The sequence below is a fragment of the Ochlerotatus camptorhynchus genome, unplaced genomic scaffold (genome assembly GCF_037179485.1).
Source record: "Ochlerotatus camptorhynchus isolate MF236.1 unplaced genomic scaffold, CSIRO-AGI_Acam_v1.1 ptg000203l, whole genome shotgun sequence".
Classification (NCBI taxonomy): domain Eukaryota; kingdom Metazoa; phylum Arthropoda; class Insecta; order Diptera; family Culicidae; genus Ochlerotatus; species Ochlerotatus camptorhynchus.
The window spans coordinates 764,190-779,341 of NW_027040693.1; the positions used below are offsets into that span (position 1 = coordinate 764,190).

Consider the following 15,152-nt stretch of genomic DNA (forward strand, 5'->3'; position numbering starts at 1 on the left):
ATTCTTGAAATTCTCCGCAGAACAATCAACAAAATTCTTGGAAATTGATTATTTTCGTAGTTGGATATGCATGCATCAAACATCAGTGGATATTTAATACGATAGATGAGGGGATGAAAGTAAAGAGTTGATAGTTCCGTTATAGTTTGAAATATGTATACAGAAAGTAGAAAGCGAACAAAGGACAATTTTTAGGAAGGTACGAATCGGGTAGAGCATCTTCTTTACCAAGCTCATCCGTAAATGAGGGATGGTGAGAGATGTTTCCCAAACACGTGATGTTTGGCAAAAGGGATGATCACCGATTTGCTCATGTACCTCCCATGTGCGGAAACAGTTCTATCGATTGTTTCACACTCAAGTCACCATCTGACGTAAGCAACTACCCGATTCGTACCTTCCTCAAAATTGTCCATTGCTCGCTTTCTACTTTGTATATACAATTTTCACACTGCCGTAGGGTAAACGCTCCTATAGTTGCGGTACGTTAGACGCGTTAGGTTCCTATACTTGTGTATTGAGTCTCCATGACTCAACTATAGGAACCTAACGCTTCTAACGTACCGCAACTATAGGAGCGTTTCCCCTGCTACAACGGAACCATCAACTCTATAATTTAATCTCCTTATCTATCGTATAAAATCTCCATTTAAAGTATGATATTTGACGTTAAGCATCTCCGACTATGTAAATCGTTAAAATCATGCATGAAGTAATAACAAATGATTATTTAAAGTAGATCATTTTCGATTTTTTATTGATTCGGAAGGCTCTTTCCATAAATCAATTTTATATTTATTGAATTCCCCTTAGAATTGTCATAAAATTCTGCTTAGAATAATCTTGGACTTCTCCCCTGCATTCAGTTGGAAATTAAATTCGTATTATCCTTCGAATTCCCATAGTATTTCCTCGGAATTCTCAAAACAAAAAACCATCACAAAATAACTTTGAAACTCTTCTCAGCATTCCTTTGAGATTGAACTTCAAAATTCGATTCCATTGAAATTCTCGGAATTTATTTCGAACTCTTTAGAAATCTTTTGAAATTTTTGAACTAATTTTGAATTCTTATTAGAATTTGACATAGAATCCTCATCCAATACTCATAGAATTCTTCTCAGAACTCTTGTTAAACGGTAATCTCCACTGATATATCTTGGTGTCATTCCTAGAATCCTATAAAATTCTCTTAAATTTACTTAGGATTTTTTAAAGCTCTTAATCATCTTAAGACTTTTGAAAATCTATCACAGACAAAAACCTTTGGAAAGTTTCCAAGGTTTACAATTTATTTTCTGGAAAAGGAGGTATATTTTCTCCGATTTTTAATCGAAATTGAAGGCATTTCCCAATAGTTTTCCTGGTGTTATAAAGTTTTTTGTTTGAAGTTTTTAAATTTTTTAACAGATATGTATATTTTGTTAAAACTACTGTAAACTTTCTTAGTGCCAAGTACTCAAATTAAACATTTGGTTCATATTTTTAAATTTTACTCTATTTTAGCAGTGAAAAAGTGACTTTAGTGACTATTTTTAGGGAAATAGTGACTTTAGTGACTTTTTGGTGGAAAAAGTGACTTTTTAGTGACTTGCTCCAAAATAGTGACCAAGTCACTAAAAAGTGACCTGCTACCAGCCCTGAAATGTAACCATAAAATCTATAAAAATCTAAACGCATTTTTTAAATTGTTTACACCTGTGTCGTGCACAGGTTGCACATGTGGACGCGACGCCACTGGACTTATTATAATAACCATCCAAAAGATTTGGTCCGAAAATGACAGGATTTGGATGTATGGTTTATGAGATTTAAACAAATGAGTGAGTAAAGGTATTTTCAGTATTTCAGTCGAAAAATCATTTCATTATACATTTGAATTGAGATTACTCCGCAGCCCGGTCATGTTCGTTCTTAACCCACCAATTTGAAGGGTTTTAAATCAGAGTTTGTTGGAAAGACTATCTAACATGAAGCTTTAGTGTGATAATGTATTGGCTAGAGAATGATCTTTAGAAGAGGGTAGGTAGATAGTTCCATTAGAGTACGGCAGAATGAAAATTGAATAGAAGTTGAAAATGAGCGAAGGGCCATTAATGCGACAGTGCAAGTCAAACGCACACTCTTTGCCTAACCCGTACGATGTATGTGGAGATTTGAAGTATGTCTTCAAATCTACAGGCAAAAAGTATGCGTCTGACTTTGCTCAAATACTGCGTGCGGCTGTGAAATAGTTCTAGCGACGTTTCGTCACTACCTAACGCCCCACGTTGCCGAGAGCATTTCCAGTCGATGGTACCAAATCATCATTCAGAACTTGATTCGATTCATTCTGCATACTAAAGCCTGAACCAACTTCACAAAGTGCCGTAAATAATAACAAGCATCAAATGGCTTTGATCTATCAAAGCAAAAAATGACATCATCCTACGATTTCATAACAGACGATAAAAAAATAGACGCTACTCGAAAGTCCACTCCCCCATCCCCGATAGATAGATAAGACCATTATGCACACAGCGGTTAGTGCAGATAACACCAACTAACTACACATATCCATAAGTAAACAAAAGAAACGGTCAGACCAGCGGAAGTAATTTAAATTAAGTCATTATCACCCCCCTCTTTGTGTGCCATGTATGCGTTTAAGCCGGAGTATGTATGCGTCCGAAATGCAATGCACTCACTGCCAGCCTCGTTTTCGTATCTATGACATAACAGCCCCAGCACTGGTTAAACGTATACATACACACACACACACCCATACACATTCTCTTCGAGAGGAAAAATTAGCACTGGAAAGAGCACACAAAGAATCCAATCAACGCACACCCGATCAAATCAAAATCAAAGCAAACAGGAACAGAAAGCGAAAATCGCAGAAATTGAAAATAAATCCCGAACTTGATACCGGTTCACCGAACGAAATATATTTAAATGGAGAAGCAATCACACAGTTAGGTGACGGAAAACAATTGCAGTGTGCAGAGGTGGGCGGGTTGAGGAAGGGGAAGGGTCAAAGCGAAAGAGACAGACAGCGGACCAGTGCAGAGTAGTAGGCAGCAGGAATAGCGCTTACTTTGCGCGAATCTATTAATAGGCCCACTCTGCTACTCGTTAGCGTGTCGCATTCTGGCGATTATTTGTCCCAAATCGGTGAAGAGATAGGCATCGACCTATGTACATACCTATCTAGCTATAAGCTACCACTAGGCGAGAGTGTCAGAGTCAATCTTCATTGTACTCGTCAGGCCGCCGCGGTGTTGTGTCATGCGTTCGCACACATCACTTGCCCCATCTGAAGTGAGCCACCGATAATATTATATGCAGACGTATTCGTTATCAATGAGGCGGAGATTCCCGCAAGGCGATAAATATGATCCAATAGTGCATTCGGACGATGATCGTATCGCCATGGACTGTGCAACGCTGGGTTTTCTAATTTCTCCGGAGTGGTGGGGCAAATAGTTGCGAGTAATGATCCATATCAAGAGATCGGGTTTCCATAAGTATGGCGACGGCACGAAGAGGTGGAAGGTAGGAGCAACTGATCTGAACAGTTATCTCGGCAGCAGCTCGGATCGTAATAGGGCAACTAACCGGACTATGAAGCTAGAGTGCAGTGCAGGGCGGCTGATGCTTTTGCTACGGTCTCTGACTTTCAGCACTATCGCTTTCTTCTACTGATCTATTATGGGTTTGGGCTGAATTTTTCGCTAGTAATGAATATTAAGAAAGAAACATATTGATGGTACTAATACAGGGTGCCGATTCAATGAAGAAAACCAAATTCCCTGATTTTCCAGTAATTTTCAAACAAATTCCAGTTGTAGTGTCTACATGGTTTTGTCAACACGATCTCATCAGCTATTACTTTCCTCATATATACTTATCCTCAGCCTATACAGGTACAAATTAGATGCATAACGTAATTTTTCGGTTGTATCAGCTATTCTGCAGCCAAAATTGTTAGTTGGGTAGTGCTTTCTGAACATTTTTTCATTTAATATCACATGGACCTCTAACCCATGCAGAGTGGTCCAGTACAATCTCCAATTGAATAAAGCGTTCGATACATTTTATAGAATGGAAATAAGACAGAAATCGCGTGTTTCTAAAAACGGGAAGACATCACATTTTTTTCTAAATTCACAAATTGTAATCGCGTTATTGATTAATAGCGAAGGAAACTGCAACCTTCTCGATATCAATCTACAAACAAGTCTTGCTTAATCGCTTGAAATTTTCAACAAGTTTGCTCGATTTACTCCATGATATGAGAAGAGATCCTTGGCATGGCGATTTTCTCACCCTTAGAAGCAGAGTTGAAAATATTCGCCAAAACTCACTATGACTCGCGAACTTTTACCTTGTAGAACTTCGTGAAATATCGTGATCTTTTTCAACCCGGCTTAGAAGTTCTTTCCTGACTGTTTCTGAACTCAACGCTAGGGGCAGAAATTCAACCAGTTCTCCTACATCTTACATATGAAACACTTGTCTTTAATCTCTTGAGCACAACTTGAGGCCCAGCTCCCCAAGAAAATTATTCCGGTTAATACGCAAACGCTACTTTGCGGCCAGATTCCTATGGTGGGGAATCGTAAAAACAGTGCATTCACCTTTCACTGAGAAGCTAATTTTCCGAGCTAATCAGATTTACAATGAAGACCTAGAATACTCAATAAAGCCACTCTATGTTGTCGAAGCAATGCTTGTCTACGTATTTTTGAATCATATTTCAATCATAAAAGTGCTACTTCAAGCATCAAAGACAAAAATCCACCAAATGAAAAACATTATTCTAAAGTAATCTGAGCTAATCAGGCTGTTAGGAACACAATAAGAACCAGGAACTAAAACTACTACTATTCAGAAAAAAATCATCCCCTTCTTTTATCATTTTACTCAAAAGCGCTCCAAAGGATCTAAGTCAGACGCAATTAGATGTAACATCTACTAAGAGACCAACACATACCAATTTGGAGGTTAAATTTTGCAACAACTAACAATGTCTAGTGTCTACGGAAATGGATTTTTATCAACCCTCAGGATCTCAGTTCAACTCAGGAATGTGTCAACACCCAGTTGAATTTATATAAGGCGCAAAATCATCAAAATACCCTTTTATTTGAGTAATTAATGCTCAACTTTCAAAAATACAACATCAAGCATTGAACAACCACAAATTCGCAACTCTATTTAAAATTTAAAATGAACAACCATCTTTAAACTACTCCGAGTAATGAAGTTGTTTGAAACTAGCAAAGTTTCTCATACTTCTGTGATTAAGAAGTATTTCCCTGAATTTGAATGAAATTCCCTGAGATTCCCTGATTTTCCAGGATTTTCCAGGTAGTCGACACCCTGTAATAAGAGGGATCTCTAAAAAGCAGTACAAACAAATCCTTCACCTTCAACTGGAATTATCTCAGCTAATTCCCGGCTGTAGAACAATTCTAGAGCAACATGTGAAAAGGGCCAATGTGCTAAATGTGAACAATGACTGTAAACATCGATTTCATCAGCGATGTCGCGATTGAGGCTCTTCTTCCAGGGGCAAAAAAAAAATTAGAATCTGCAGTCAAACGAAGTTTGCTCCATCAGTTGGTGTAATTAATTTGCGTGGATGAGTTGTAATTCGTGAGTCATTGTTTTCTTTGGTTCATTGTACATGCATAATGCTAGGAATAGTATATGTCCAGCCGAAGCTTTGAATGGTACTGCCCGACATTTAAGATCGATTCTCCTCTTGATCACTCAAGTCCTGCGACGAGCCGATTCCAGACGCCAAGGAGAAATTGATTGTGTACTATCAACATGTTCGAGGACTACGCACAAAAATCTTAGCAGTTTTCGGAGATTCCAACGCCGTTTACAGAACGAGTCGCAGCAATTTTAGCAGTCAAAAATCACGTGGTGGTGGAGTGTTGATTGCTATTGCATCCAATCTTAACAGCTACATTGATCCGACACGTGTAAATGTCTCTCTAGAACAGCTCTGGGTTAAGTTAAAACTGAATAATTGGTCTTTGGTCAATTCTTTGGTCAACCAAACGCTTAGCGTTGTCGACGCCACTACAGATACGATTTCTAGAGCAGCATCTAAATTTAAGACTCCAGCTAAGGTTGGACCCGATGGTGTTCCGTCGATTATTCTTAAAAAGAACATCACTTGTCTTTTAGATCCACTGCGCCGCATATTCCAGCTCTCTCGTTCCAGCGGCATCTTTCCGTCATGCTGGAAGACTGCGGATATGTTTCCTGTTCGTAAAAAGGGAAGCAAACGCGACGTTAACAACCACCGGGGAATCACGTCGCTGAGTGCTGTATCAGAACTTTTTGAATTGGTTGTCATAGAGTCCCTAAATGCGCATTGCAAGCAATATCTAAGTATAGATCAACACGGATTCATAACTGGGCTTTCCACAACTACGAACCTGTTGTGCGTAACGTCTTACATCACAGACAGTTTGATTGCTCGGACCCAAACGAACGTTATCTACAACAGATCTTACGGCAGCCTTCGATAAGCTGAACCACGAAATTTCGATCGCTAAGCTTGATGGAAATCTTTTGAGATGGTTTCGTTCTTACCTCTCCAAAATCAGATTGACATCTTTGCTGACTGGTGTAGTCTAAACCGACTGGTGGTCAACCCAGCTAAGTGTACAATCATTACTTTCTCAGCCAGGAAACAACCGATTATTTTCAACGTCAAACTACTAGGCACAACTATCGAATGGGTGCATTGCGTGAAAGACTTAGGCGTTTTTCTGGACTCAAAGCTGACAAACTCACACCATATATCGTATGTCGTCGACAAAGCGTCCAGAACTCTTGGCTTTGTCTTCAAGATTACTAAGAACTTCACATACATTTACTGCTTGAAATCGCTCTATTGCTCTCTCGTACGATCTACGTTGGAATACTGCTCTGCTGTCTGAAGCCCGAACTACAATAATGGTGTCGAGCGAATTGAATCTGTGCAACGACGTTTTCTTCGCTTCGCGCTCCGGAAGCTGCCTTGGAGATACCTGATTATAATCAGTCAGGCCTTATTTGTAACACACCAAGCAACGAACATCCTTTCGATGATGTATTACAGTCTCACATCTCAGTTGCTTGTGTCTCGTTATTTGATAGTTTTAGTCTACATAGGCTATTTCAAGTCAACCATATTACTACCAAAACGCTCGAATCTTGGATATTGCTGTGGTGAATGAAACAACGCTACCTGGATGCATGAACCACTTTATGTTATTATCGCCGATCATCCCGTCACTATTGAACTGTCCCAGCCAACTACATTCGAAAATTTCCCAGATGAACCTGGACTTCACTTCCACCGTGCTGATTTTGAAGGATTATAAGAAGCGCTCCGCCAAATTGACTGGCACATCCTAGAATCTGCAGCTGACATCGACAGTGCTGTGATGTGTCGATAAGTTACTTGGTTGATTATATTGCACTGCGCAGGCCTTCTCCAAAACCACCATGGAGAAATGCACACTTACAACGAATTAAATGCATACGATCTAAAGCCTTGCGAACCTACTGCCAATCTCGCTGTCCATTCCAGAAATCTTCTGAGTTGGTTTCGATCATATCTTACCGGTCGGCAACTAAAAGTTGCCATAGGAGGTTGCAGATCAGCTAGCTTCTTCGCCACATCAGGTATACCTCAGGGAAGTCACATGGGACCGTTAATTTTTATACTGTACTTCAACGACGTGCATCTGGTCATCGAAGCTCCTCGGTTATCATATGCAGATGACCTCAAAATCTTCCTACGAATCTGCTCCATTGCTGACTGTCATTTTCTTCAACGTCAACTGAATGTATTCGCTAGTTGGTGCAGGTTAAACAGAATGGTAGTGAACCTGCTTGGCTCGACAATCGAACGCGTGAATCAGGTGAAAGACTTGGGTGTGATCTTGGATTCGCAGCGTTCATTCAAGTAACACATATGTTGTCGATAAGGCGTCAAGAACTTTAGGGTTCATTTTTAGGATAGCTAAAAACTTCACTGATATCTACTGTCTAAAATCTATCTATGGTTCGCTTGTTCGATCGACGCTTGAGTATTGTTCAGCAGTTTGGAACCCAAACTACAACAACGGTGCTGAGAGAATTGAATCTGTTCAACGTCGCTTTCTTCGTTTTGCGTTGCGTAGATTGCCTTGGAATGATCCGTTTCGATTACCCAGTTACGAAAGCCGTTGTCAACTTATCGACCTAGAACTTCTCCGGACTAGAAGAGACACAAGCAGAGCCCTAACCGTGGCCGATATCCGAAATCGCCAATTCCGCTTCAGAATTCAGTACATTCGTCTGCACGCCAAATTACAGATGCTTGCGCTCTCTGAGCAGCTTTTCAATCACGCTGCAATCACCTTCCCTTTCGGCCAACCGCGGATTCTTGGAGTCAACGATCACCACTACATCTCCCACAGCTACTGGCTTCGTATGGCTGAACCATTTCGTCCTTCAACGGCGCCGGTGGTGTAGTGGTAAGCGTGATTACCTCTCACCCCAGCAGGCCTGGGTTCAATCCCAGTCGGCGCCGCCGGGATTTTCTGAGGCATAACTTCTCTGATCACGCCTTCCTTCGGAAGGGAAGTAAAGCCGTTGGTCCCCGATTCATGAGTTGATGGGTCGATAGGTGGTAGGGTCCAGGTGTGGGAGCTGCCTCCCTGGCGTCGGTAGCATTGGTGCTCAGCACGGAAAACAAACCAAAGGAAAAAAAAATTCGTCCTTCGTGTGATCACCGATAGATAGTCACTGATCCACCGCTTCCAAAACTGGTTTGCAATGACCTGGGATGTAAGCCAATTTTGTCAAAGTGCAGCTCCACTATCGTCAACCGTGCTGAGCGGTTTCACGCCATTTGAGGAACCAATAAGAAAGAGGTTCGGTGTAAGAGCAGGAGCTGAATCTACATCGATTGGTACATGGGTCAGCGGCCGAGAATCAATTACGTTTTCAATTTCGGTTAGAGAATTCTTCAGCACCTCGTCGGTAGGCCTTCGTGACGGACTGATTACCGCTAGGTTTCGCTTCACGCTACCGATGAGAAGCTCCCAGCTCCCACCCATTTGGGGTGCTAAGAATGGATTGAAGGTCCAACTTGTTTCCGCGTTGACGAACTCTTTCATCATAGTTTCTTGAATCAGTTTTACCTCTGCTTCTTTTATCTCTCGCGAAGCGCCGATGAAGTTTGTTCCTCGGTCACTATTAGATGACCCGAGGTTTGCCACGTTGAGAAATAAAGTTACGTAGAGCCATGATGCACGAATCCGAGGTAAGGGAGTGCACCACCTCGATGTGCACAGCGTGTACAGTTAAGCAGGTGGCAAGCATGCCCCAAGGTTGTTTTGCTCTCCTGCCAACGATGACCTCTATTGGCCCGAAATAATCGATCCCAGTGTGTGTGAATGGTCTTGAAAACGCCTGCAGTCGTCCAGGTGGAAGTGGCACCATGATTGGTGGATGTGGAGTTGCCCTTTCATTCTAGCATCTCTGACAGTTCCTTACTACCTTCGAATAGTACATACGAATTCGAGGGATGTAGTATTTTTGGCTCAGCTCATTGATAGTGGTTTCATGATTCCCATGGTGATATTTGTGGTGGTAATGGTAAATAGCTAGAGCTGTGGTGGAGTGGTCGCGCGGAAGAATAATAGGCTTCTTGGCCTCTTCAGTAGCATACTGGCACGCCTCTATCCTACTCCTCATCCTCATAAGTCCTTTGTCGTCAAGCCACGGTGAAACTTCGAACTTGGCAACGAGTTCACCCGAGCGTTGGGATCGGCCAGCACCCTACGCAGAAGTGCTAATTCCTCCGGGTATCTGTCAGACTGAGCTTAGGTAGAGGCACGTTTCGGCTTTGTTTATTTCATGGGACGTGAGTGACCCCGTGATGATTGATCGGTGTTCAGACTTACGACGGCAGTTATCGATAAAGCGGTGAACGAATGCTACCACTTCAATCAGTCGCGTCCAGCTTGAGAAGTCACTGACGCAGACTATTGATTCATGTGGGACGTGATGCGCAAGAACGTTGTGTCGGATTTCCTCGTTAGTTGATGGATTTCCTTCTGTAGCTAGTGGCCATTCTGAACGTGAACTCCATAGAAAATCCGGGCCTTTGAACCATCTGCCCTCCGGCGTTAGATCTGGTACCGTTTCCCATTTAGTCGCGCATCATCCGCCACGTTGATCCTGGTGGATAGCCAATGCCATTCATCCAGTTCGGTGATCTCAAGGATTTCACTCACTCGGAAGGCAACAAACGATGAGTAGCGTCGATGATCCGAGTTTAGCCAGCAGTAAACGTCACGAGAATCCGTCCAGTAGTAACGTTGTAGTAACGGTGCGACTCTTGTTTTGGCACTGACAAGCGAACATTCGATGACATCGCCTTGAACAAAGCGAAGGTATGTTGCAGCGGTCAATCCATTGTTGCTGGCGTCGACGAACGTATGTAGCTCGAGTTCATCATTTGTTCAGTGACGAAAACCTTTGTCTTCTGGCCGCAGCTGCAAATTCCCTGCCAGATGATATATTCGCGCGCGAATTTATCCGCAAAAACAAATTTGAATCTGCCAAGAACACCTCCTTGAGCCTTCGCCTTGTAAAATTTTGGTCCTGGAAGCTGTCCGAAGTCGACCTTTACATAGGTTTCATCATCCATAAGTATACACCCACCGGACTTGGTCAGCAGGTTGTAATACAGCTTTCGAGCACGGATTTTAGCTACAGTATTCTGCTTGAGTGATCGATTTGATCGCGGTATGCCTGTAAGCCATCGCGGTAGCGAATTCGCTGCACTGTACTACGGGCGACATCATACTTTTTACTCAAATCGCGATCGGCCATACCTGGGTTGCTTCTGATAGACCTCACGACCTTTCCATAGAGCTGACGGTTGTCATGCCACTCCGGCGTTTACTTTGAGGCTTCCGATTCGTCTTCAAGGTTTCCCTGTACGTTTTGAGTACGCGCCATACGGTATTTCTAGGAAACACACTTTAGTCAGCTTGGACGCGGACCACGATGGATTTTCTCTTGCATAGTAACTGTCTCCAAAACAAGAGCGTTTTATGAACTGAAAAAATACACTGTTGTTGTTATTGTCGTTGTCAAGACATATACGTCAAAAGCTTTCGAAAACGTCCACTAGGAGCGCTGTAATAAGCAAAAGAGTTTGTTCCATTACTAAGTGGGCCATGGTTTGCTAGAAAATCATGCTCAATTTTTGATGGATTTCCGATTCATACTGGAAGAAGTTATCCCGATTTGCATAGCGACGAATTGGTTGAAAATAAAATCCGTCTAATCGGCTAAATGAATCCCGAGTAACGTTTCCCAGAACCTTCATAACTCCTAACTGCAAGATTCTTGATATTTAAATAATCTCGTGCAAGCTGAAGGTTAAATTTCCTTAGGATCTTCCAAAAGATAAGTTGGATCAGCAATATTGAAAATAAACACATTGTCAATGCTAGCTCGGCCATGAAGCTATGAATGGTGTCTAAACAGCACTATAGAAAGTTCCGTCCAAACTATAGAACGTCCAATTGTTAAGGTGGCACTCTTGCCCCACCAGACGACCCTAAAGAACTTCGTTGAAATTGATGACAATCCTTCAGAGCATCCCGATGGGGGTATGTATGCTTCGTAGATTTCCTCGCCGATAACTAGTGATCTTCAATTACTATCAGATAAGCCCCAGTAATAAGATTAGACATATTTCAAACAACTACAAACAAAGTTTCATTTCCACCTACCTCCGACCCGGTACATGTTTGTTGTCATAGTGGCCGCGGGGTTGTTTTCGGCGTTTCCCTCTCAAACACCCCGTTCCACTACACTAACGCCACCGGAGACAACCACCAACAGCAGGAGCAGCAGCAGCAGCAGTACAGGTTTTGGGACGGCTGGCTTGTACCACCACCCGCTCAGCGTCTGTTTCTCGTTCTGCCTCGGTTCTTATGTTGCCTACTACTGCCAAGCGCACTCCGACTTAATTCACTTTCTAGCTCTCTCTCTCTCTCGCGCGCGCGAATCAAATTCTCAGTTTGCCTTATTTTATTTTATTTTTTTACTTTTTGCGCTATCGAATGTGATTATAAACTATACTAAGGGAAACAACTTCCTCGCAGCACAAACACCGAAAGCACGCAACATACACTTGGATACATGCATACACATACACCGAACAACTTGCCGCCCGCGCGTTGCTCTGACCGTGCGGTGGACAGAGCACAGAAGCACCAGAAGAGGATGAGCGGAGGAGCGTAGAGCGCTTCTTCGGGGGGTGCTGATTGTGGGGCTAGTGTTGTGTGCTTGTTTTGTTTTTCTTCTGCCACCCTCACTCTTTTGATGGCTATTATGACAATATTATGACATTTAATTTTCCCTCAATGAACCGAGATCAGTTGACGGATGCTTCATCACTTTTTTTCGGGCCCTCCCTCGCTAATGCGCTAATTATTATTAATTCACACTCTCACTCGCGTCGATCTCTTTTTACATGTTTTGTGTGTTGCCTCACTTTCTTCTCGTTGTTTTGCTGGCCCGCTTCGCTTCGTGGTTCTTCTGCTTTGCTTCGGCATTCGCCGTGGTCACCACTTTCTCTGCGTGGAGGCACCAACCGAGCGAATAAGATATAACTGTGCAATGTTGACCAAAACTGATAGCGGAAATCTATTGGCCAGCGACAAAGGAAAACCGGATCAACGTTCGCGCGTCTCAACCGGGGAGTACCACAACCGTCGTCGACGACGTCGTCCTTCCTGGTCACAGTGAACTCGACCCACAAAACTTGCTCCCTTTTTTTCGAATAATAGAGGGAAGGCTTTGACAAGTGCAGATGCACCCCAAACCGACCGACCAGGAGAGGAAAAACGCACAAAGCTCTTCCGCGCTTCCTTTGGTGTGTTGCCAATATTATTTCCTGCTACTTTTTTTCCCGCAGAGGTCCACCAGCTAGCTCTCAATTCCACACACCACAGTGCGCGATGCACACTGCTCTTCTTTCTTTTCTTCGCTTGCTCTTCTCTCGCACTGGTCCTCCTCGTCACGAGCCGTTTTGCTTCCAAGCGCTTTCCGACGACGTTTCTACGCTACGGAGGGGCCAACTTCAGCACAACTCGATCGGATCCTTGTTCCGCTGTGTCAGGAACAAACTTCCGGCCCGGTTTCGTACACAAATCACACGTATTTCACTCAATTACCGCGGGACACACACAGCAGGACGCGTCTCTCGTTTTTGCCAAGCTCCGCCATTTTGGCTTTTTGCGGCCGTCCGTCAGATTAGTTTGCACGGCGACCGTACCCAAGCGGCGAGGTGGCGCTAGTGAGCAAACATTTTACGAGAGATGGGCGCACGAGCGTCACGCAAACTTACGAATGACGGAGGGGAAATGTGACCCGGTACTGAAATCTGCCTCGCTTTGACAGCTTGAAAATAAACTTTTTCCAAAGGGTGTAATTCATTTCCAACATTTCAATAGATCGAAACTGCTTTGGAAACAATTACTGCAAGCATCAAATTCGAAAAAAAACCTTTTTTTTAACTAGGGAAGAGCGCTACTTCGTCGTAATCGCCCATTTCCGTTATATCGAGTAGAAATCATCAATAATATCAATGATTTCACAATGCACAAATCAATAATACGTTTGTTCCGATGCGTTACCCGCATAAACGCGAACCATAAATTGACCTTACCTAAAATGGTTAAAAATTGTTTATAATCCCTGCTAAAATTTAACTGAAATGGTTATGGAACTTTACATGAACGTTTAATGATAAAGTTTCAACCTTATGTATTATGGTTTTTTTGAACTGGACTTTACAAATAATGGGTTGTTAAGAACCATTACCATTCCAAATTCTTGTTTTCTCCATACATTTTCAGAGAGGGAACTATATAAGAACGTTTTTACTTATGATTTGAGAACATTAATGGTAATGGTTATGGTAGTCAGTAAGGTCCATTAATGGTTTTGTATTATCGCTCAACTTTACGTGGAATATATCGTGAATTGGTAATCAGTAAATTACAGGCAACCAATTCGCGATATATTCCACATAAAGTTGATCGATGTTACAAAACCATTCGTGGACCTAACTGACTACCATAACCATTACCATTAAAGTTCTCAAACCATAAGTTAAAAGGTTCTAATATAGTTCTCTTTCCGAAAATGTATGGAGAAAACAAGAATTTGGAACGGTAATGCTTCTTAACAACCCATTATTTGTAAGGTCCAGTTCCAAAAAACCATAATACATAAGGTTGAAACTTTATCATTAAACGTTCATGTAAAGTTCCATAACCATTTCAGTTAAAGTTTAGCAGGGATTATAAACAATTTTTAACCATTTTAGGTAAGGTCAATTTATGGTTCGCGTTTATGCGGGTAGTTCATTAGCTACAACATAAATCCTATTAGAGCGCATTGTATGCATATTTACGCGCATTGTTCTCAAAACAAAAGAAGCGCTCCTAGCGCATCCCCTTTTTCTCCGTTTATCCGTAGGACGAAGAAAATCTTATGGCGTTTCAATGCGTTTGGACGGAATTGAAACGCGTAGGACGAATTTAGAAGCAAGAAGCAGTGTTAGATTTTTAATGATATCTCAACATTGTTTGACTCTTTATCAAATCCAACGGTACGTATGGAAAGGTGGATAAATTTAGAAGTTATCTTTGATGAAAACATTCCATGTTTTGTTCAAACCCTTTCCAAAAAGCGTGGTAAAGTGCGGGATGTCCTTAGTAGGACGGAAATTAGATAAAAAACCCTACCAGATTTTACAACCGAAAACAAAATGAAATAGCTGGAAGGTTAAGTCTGTAATAATAATGGCCCAGGAATATAATTAGGTGTTTCATTTTTCTTCTGACAGCACTCACAACAAGAAGGCGAGCAGCCTTATATTGTATGGGCTAGTGGAAAATCGAAATGAGAATGTATGGCGAAATTAATTTTTATTTAAAAATATCAATAATGAAAATTGCATCATTATTATTATTTCTACATTTAACAATTACGGTTGTAGAAATTTTCAAAACTGGTTTATGCACCACTGACGGGGGGTGGCATCAGACGAATTTGATGATGGAAACTCGGTTTGAAAC

The 15,152-nt window shown here is 42.0% G+C and overlaps 1 protein-coding gene across 2 annotated transcripts in view; it reads right to left on the reverse strand.

Annotated features, from left to right (window-relative positions):
• The window catches only part of LOC135702945 (metastasis-associated protein MTA1-like), a 273,632-nt gene extending 260,284 nt beyond the window's left edge, over nt 1-13,348 (reverse strand). For both annotated transcript variants that reach the window (XM_065224002.1, XM_065224001.1), the window contains exon 1: nt 11,793-13,348. In XM_065224002.1, coding sequence (XP_065080074.1) covers nt 11,793-11,820 — 28 coding nt within the window. In that variant the 5' untranslated portion in view covers nt 11,821-13,348. The remainder of the gene's footprint in view (nt 1-11,792) is intronic.
• Between the last annotated feature and the right edge of the window lie 1,804 nt (nt 13,349-15,152).